The 7115-nt window shown below is 25.1% G+C and overlaps 1 protein-coding gene across 1 annotated transcript; it reads right to left on the reverse strand.

The window, feature by feature from the left end:
- Window positions 1–1123: 1123 nt before the first annotated feature.
- Window positions 1124–6797, reverse strand: Bma-mib-1 (Uncharacterized protein; the record flags this gene model as incomplete). Its single annotated transcript, XM_043080017.1, has 13 exons — window positions 1124–1329; window positions 1711–1863; window positions 2388–2551; window positions 3019–3197; window positions 3441–3587; window positions 3804–3929; window positions 4126–4249; window positions 4450–4619; window positions 5016–5178; window positions 5461–5612; window positions 5738–5937; window positions 6232–6367; window positions 6531–6797. 13 exons carry the CDS (start codon window positions 6795–6797, stop codon window positions 1124–1126), a joined length of 2187 nt encoding a protein of 728 aa, XP_042935951.1.
- Between the last annotated feature and the right edge of the window lie 318 nt (window positions 6798–7115).

Below are 7115 nucleotides of genomic sequence, written 5' to 3' on the forward strand. Positions count from 1 at the left end.
TAGTCATAACATTTCATCTTTCACTTTCTCACCAATTATCATTATACGTTTATTTGTTAGCAGTGCATATGAATGTTATCTACCGTATATCAATTCATTTGCTATTAAATAAATATTCAAAAAAATGTTATTATTTCAATAATTTAAATTTCTAATACCTTTCCTTTTCTATTGATTTATTGATTTAACAATTATTTCAAACTCTTTTCATCATGTTCAAATCAAAAATTTTTACATATATGTATTGTTAAAGTGTAATGAAAATTTTTTTTCTAAAGAATTATTTTGAACTAAATTGAATTAAATTAAATTATAAATGTAAAACTTTGTATGTGTGTGCACGTGTGCGTACGTGTGCGTTATACGTGTGCATGTCCGTATGTGTGGATACATGCGTGTATGGCAGTTTAAAAAAAAATGATGAATAGAATATTGAAATAGATGACGAAATGATGTTGAACAGTATGCATTATGTATCCATTTTTTTTTGTGATAAACTGATCAAAATTAATTGACAATATATTAAACACATTAAAATCAAAGTTCAGAGAATGTCAAAGTTCAAGCAGAGGTCATTTATAGAGTATATATTCATCAAGTGCTTCTCCCTTTTTATTTCTTTATTACTTTCTTTCTTGTTTTATAGTTAGATCATATAATAATTGCTATTACATTGAAATTTAAGGCTAAAATACTGGTTGACATGCTAAACAATTTTTTGCTTCATCTTTTCTTAGATTAAATAAGCACATTAATGTTCAATATTAATTATAATTTTCATTAGAAACACAGTAAGATCCAACAGATAATTCAAGAATGGAATAACTTTAACTTAATCATTTATCATTACAATAACAAAATCCGACATTTTATGTGATTCACTTATAGTTGTTTCGTTTTTGTGATTAAGGTTAATCGGTAACCAATTAAAATTTAATTTTATTTATTTCGATTCAATGTTTTGAAGTTAAAATTTTAACAAGGCATAATAAACTATGGTAAAATTGAATTCAAGCAAATTATATCAACCATAATAGATTCTATTTAAGTAATTAATAATTCGATTAGCAATTTTGTCTCTTTAAAATTTCAAAATTTTTTCTTTTGTATGCTAATCTTCCATTTACGTATAGATTGTCGTACGTCGTTTGATAATTTGTCGACAAATATGACACAGTTTCAATTTTGATGGATTGCTGCATTCCACGCATGCTGTATGTCCACATTGAAATACAATGCTGCAACGTTGATCCATGCATATTGCACACGTAACTTCGAGCTCCAGTTGTTCCAACTTATCACGCAATTCACGCACTATTTCATTTTTCTCTACAAGAAAAAAACGGAAGTAAAAGAAAAAAGAACACAAATGCATAATAAGGATACAAATATTAGCAGTGTTAACGTGAAACAATGACGCAAATGACGTTAGATATTTTATTTACTCGTTGTGTTATTGCATATCTTTTATATGCATATTATTTATTATTATTTCTTTAAGTCAACTCATATTTCGCACATTTGTATTTTAAAAGATTACAAAAATTTTCAGTTTAATTTTGTACAACGCTTTAGTCTAGCACTACTTATGTAAGCTAAGTTCAAATTAAATATGGTTTATCAATACAATTAGCTTACGTACGATTATCCATAACACGTTAAAAAAAAAAAAAAAAAAACACAAATAAAACGAAAAAAAAAGTTATTTACCTTCTTCAGCTGCTTTCTTGGCACGTTCAACAGCTTCTTGCGCAATTTTTTCAATTTCAACTTTATCTACTACTCTGATATTTTCGCCCAATTCAGCATCACTATATTTTCTATATCGTATAATATTACCACCAATTTCAACCATTTCTCCATCTAATGTATTATAATTATTGTTTCTTCTTCTTCTTATTATTATTATAACTATTATTATTGTTATTATCATTTTATCATTATTATTGAAATCAACCTGTCATATATAAGTACCAAAATGTGTCAGCAAAATCTATTTGGCACTTCTGTTTTCATTTATTTTACAATTTGCTTGGTTATTTTACTAACAAACATACAAAGCATAATGAGTAAGCAAAGTCAAAGTAATGTGTGTAACAATTAAAATAAATAGTAAGCAGCAATAACAAATTAACATTTGAATGAAAATTAGTACCAAAATAATTTGCAAATTTAAATAGTTTAATAACAATAGCAATGATTTAGTTGTAACTTTCCTTCTTGTTATCATAATTATCACACATAATTATTCTTTCTACTTTTCTTTTTTAAATCAATAATAGCATAACATTATAATTTTAAGATTAAAAAAAAAAAAAAAAAAAACTTCCAATAAACAATCATACATGAATTTTTTGCCGTAATAATTTGCTGATAACATAACGGACAACGTCTCAGTAAAGTGTTACCGGCACAGGTAGCACAAACTACTCGATGACCGCATGGAATGAAAACAATATCTGCTCTATTGTCATCACAGTTAAATGTACACATTGTCACCTCGGTAGTATCAAAGCTTCGTGCTATCGTACGGCTCATTGGAATGCATGATCTGAAATTTGTGAAATAGCTAATTTTTGTAAGCAAAAAGCAATATAATTAATTAAAATAATTTTTGAATAGTATTTGATTAAAAATGGATAAAATAAATTTAATATTTTATGAAAACAGCAATCAGATTAGACCAAATAAATCATTTTGGTTTATTTTCTTAACATTATTTTTTGTAGTTACTTTACTAAGAAATGGAAGAGCTTTGATTTAATAATAAATTCGTAAAATCTAAATTCGTTAATCATAGATATCGTATTTTAAAACAACAATAGTTGAATAATGAAAGCAGAAAACTCCTTAATAATTAAAATGATTATTCAGTTCCTATTTATTTCAATATAGTTTGCTAAAACTTCAATAATATAAATTGAAAAATATCTTACATAATATCATTATTGACGTTAATTAGTAAGATCATTTTGAGTATTACTGATTATCACTATCACTATTATCATTGTAATTAACCTTGGTCTGCAAGTAACATATTGTTCAAACAACGATTTCAGAGTTGGTTCGGTAACTAATTCAAATGGAACAGATCCGGAACGATCACGAATTTGCGGATCTGCTCCTTGCGCAATTAGGAAACACATTACCGCAACAGGCCAGTGCGGACGAAATGTCGATGCAAGTTCCTCCAAACGCTGAAGCAAAATAACTTTTTTGCTTATTTTAGTTTCAAAAAATGAAAGATGACTTAAAAAATTCATTGAAAAAAAATCTAATACCAAAATACTTATTAATTAAATAAACTAAATTTAGCTTCTTTTCTCATTTATATTAACTGTTCAAAAAAAATAAATCACTTAATAAGAATCCGTTTTCTTTTTCTTGTTCAATTAATTAATAATTATTTTTAATAGCATGATAAATAATAAATAAACTACCATATTTGATTTTTTCATTTGTAATACAATTTGTATTTTATCATTGCTTATTGCAGCTTCTCCTTGAGTTGCTTGGGCTGCTAAATGTAGTGCCGTCATTCCGTCACAATCACGTTTATTTAAAGGTACACCCGAAGATACGAGTAACTGGAAATGAAATATTTGAAATGATTACAAAAAAGAAAAACTTTTCTGAAAATCTAAACCTTAACTCAGTTTTAAATTGGACACTTAAAAACTATAAATTTTAAGTTATTCATGAATTTGAATATTTTGTATAATTAATATGCAGCATCTCACTGCTATATTTTATCAAATTACTTAATGAGTGATTAATTAAATACAACATCGGAAATGAATTACTTGAATACAAGAAAGGCGTTGCATATCTTTATCAGCTTTACCATCCCAACGTTCCACTGCAAAATGCAATGCTGTTCGATTAGCTTTCGTTGTTTTCTTTGCATCAGAAGAATGCTCAAAATAAAACTAATAATAAAATTTAGAAAAAAAAAAGAAAAATTATGAGCAATATTTGATTCTTTTCTTATTTTATCCTTTTTCGCTTCTTTTTTTTTGAATTAAAAATCATAAATAATTAAAATAAAAAAAGGAGGAGAAAAAAAAAATTAATTAAAATTGAAATTCTGAAAAAAATTCTGAAAGTTTTTTTTTTAATTTTTACTTTAAGAATAATTCCCAATACGTTAATATGACCATATGCAGCAGCAAGATGTAATGGTAACAATGAATATGAACCATCCGATGAAAGAAGTGATGGTCTCATGTGAATCATTGATTCCACAATGCTAAATGTTAAAATTCAAATTCAAAATTCAAATTAATTTAAATGTACGATGAATTTGTTTTATCTTAATTAAATTTTAATGAAATATGATAAGGACTAGTAAGTTTAATTATCAATTTTTTTTAAAAATCATTTTTTAATAGTTTAATTATCAATTTTTTAACTTCTAATCATTTTTTTAATAAAATTCTCAAATTATACCTATGTTGATTAGCGATAATTGCAAGTTGTAATGCAGTTAATCCATCATTATTCACTATCAGTTGATTAATCTTAACACTTGATAACAAACGATGAAGCATTGCATCACGAGTTGGTGGCATTTCTTCCATTGTTGATAATATATGAAGTGATGTATTCCCATCATTATCCTTAATCATTTCATTTCTTCTTTATCTTTATTATCATTTTTTTTTCTTTGCCATCCAAATATAGGGAATCTTTTTTTTTTTACTAAAATTATATAATACTTAAATATTAAAATATGTATTATATTGCAGTTATGAAAAAAAGTTTTTTATTGAGAAATATAATGAAAAAAGAAACAAATTAATTTTTCACAAAAATTTGTTAAAGAATTTTTGAAAAGAAAAATTAAATCTGCAAAAAAAAAAAATGTTAGAACAAGAATTATTTTACATAATTTTCAAATTTCATGTTAAAAGTTTATTGATCAATTCTACTAAATAAAATAAATAAACAAAAATGTTTTACTTGTGATTAAAATTAAAATTTAATTTGTTTGATACTGGAATACCTGTTGTTACCTGTATATTTGGATCAATTGTAGGTGCATTTAAAAGTTGATCAATGCAAGATAAATGACCATTCAAAACGGAACAGTGCAGAGCAGTTTCACCTTTGAAATTTTGCCAGTTGATTTCATCAGGGAAAAATAACATTAAACCTTCGATAATTTGTTTATGACCTCTGTAAAGTACTGATAATAAATTCATTCCAAAAAGAAAAAATCCAAATTTCCGAGAAAAAAATTTACTTTAATGTTGCCGAAAAATGAATCAGTATTGCCTAATTTTATTTTGTTTTATTTTTCCTAATAATATTTTCAATAATTTCAATCAACATTTTTTCTTTTTTTTTTTTGTAGAGAAATAACTAAATTTAATTAGTAGATGTAGATACATTATTAAATTATAATTCCATTAATTAAATATTGTTTTAATTAACCAGTAATGGATAAAATTTACTTACTTTTTGGCAGCTATATGATATAGACTATTACCTTCCGCATCAGTAATATTTTTTTCGGCACCAATACAAAGTAATAGAACTACAGCTGACCAAAGGCCTAAGTCAACAGCTAACATCAAAACTGTTTGTCCATCAATAGTAGTAGCATTTTTCTTCAAAAATACCATAATGATAATAAATAATAAATATGAATAAATAATACTAGAGAAAAAAAGAGTGAAGAATCAAAAATAACAGAAAAAAAAAGAAAATTTAAAAGGTTAAAAATTTTATTAACCAATTCTGGATGATAATAAAGTATTAGCCGGAATTGTTTTTCATCACCGGTTTCAGCCCAATAACGTAATGCTTCCATAATATCAGTTACATTTGGTATCACTGATATGACACCAAATACGACGCGTTCCGATGTTCGATTTATATTTGCCAAATGTATTGGAAGATTTCGATCGTGCATTAATGTTGATAAATTACGACCTAATAATTATTAAAGAACAAAAAATGATATAATTTTAATGTTTCGTACTGAATATACACTTTTATTTTTGGATAAAAATTAATTATTCATTTCATGTTTATAAAATATATCATTAAAAAAAAAAAAAAAAAAAAAAGGAAAAAGAAACGAAAAACACACAAAAAAAGCAGTAATTAAAATTAAAAATTCATTGAAATAGAAATGACTAAACAAATTATTAACAAAGTTCATTATAATTAATTAATTATTCAAAAGAAGTTTTATTATGATTATTTATTTTGGTTTATTATTACCTGAATATATAGGTAAAATTACATCATTTAAATTCTCTGATTTTTTCCAAATAAATGATTCAGCATGAGGTAATCGTAATGCAAATGTTTCGTTATCCAAAATACGAATTGATACCATTATTGCATTTTTTAAGTCCTAAAAATTATTATTTTATTTGAAAGAAAACAAAAATAAAAAGGCAAAAAATGCTATAATACAAATAGTATTAATTCTATATTTAATACAACTAATATTATATTATACATTTAAAGTGCTATGATCAAAATTCAACAAAATTAATTTTATTATAAGACAAAACCTTATTTCGAATCATAATTGCTCGATCACCATCTAACATACAAATATTTTGTGCTAACAGAATACTTTTTGGATGCCATGAATATGTCGCTTCAACAACCGTATTTCGTCCTATTTCTGGTTGATTATTTGATGTAATTATTGTTGTTGTTGCAGGTATTGCTGCTATTGTAGTTGTTGTTGTTGCAGTTGTTGCTGTTGTTGTTGTTGTTGTTGTTATACCTTCTGTTACTCCCCAACTAAAAATTGTTACTTGGACGGATTCCATTGTTACATCTTTTACAATACCAACTTTACCAATATACTGAAATTATACAATTATTATTCAAATTAAATTATTGAAATTTTAATTTTTTTCTCCTTTTTTCATTATTTTTTAATGAAAAAAGGAGAAAACCCTTTTCCAATGTTAATTTTTAATATTAAAATCTCACGGTAGCCATACGTGAACTCCATGCTAATTGATTGTAACTATGTAAACGTTCATAAAATGAGAAATCATGATATGCAATACGAACTCGATCACCTTGTTGCATTTTAAATACGAATAGATGATTGAAATTATAAAATATTAAGTTCTAAAAAA

Source organism: Brugia malayi (genome assembly GCF_000002995.4).
Source record: "Brugia malayi strain FR3 genome assembly, contig: Bm_v4_Chr3_scaffold_001, whole genome shotgun sequence".
In the NCBI taxonomy this organism is placed as follows: domain Eukaryota; kingdom Metazoa; phylum Nematoda; class Chromadorea; order Rhabditida; family Onchocercidae; genus Brugia; species Brugia malayi.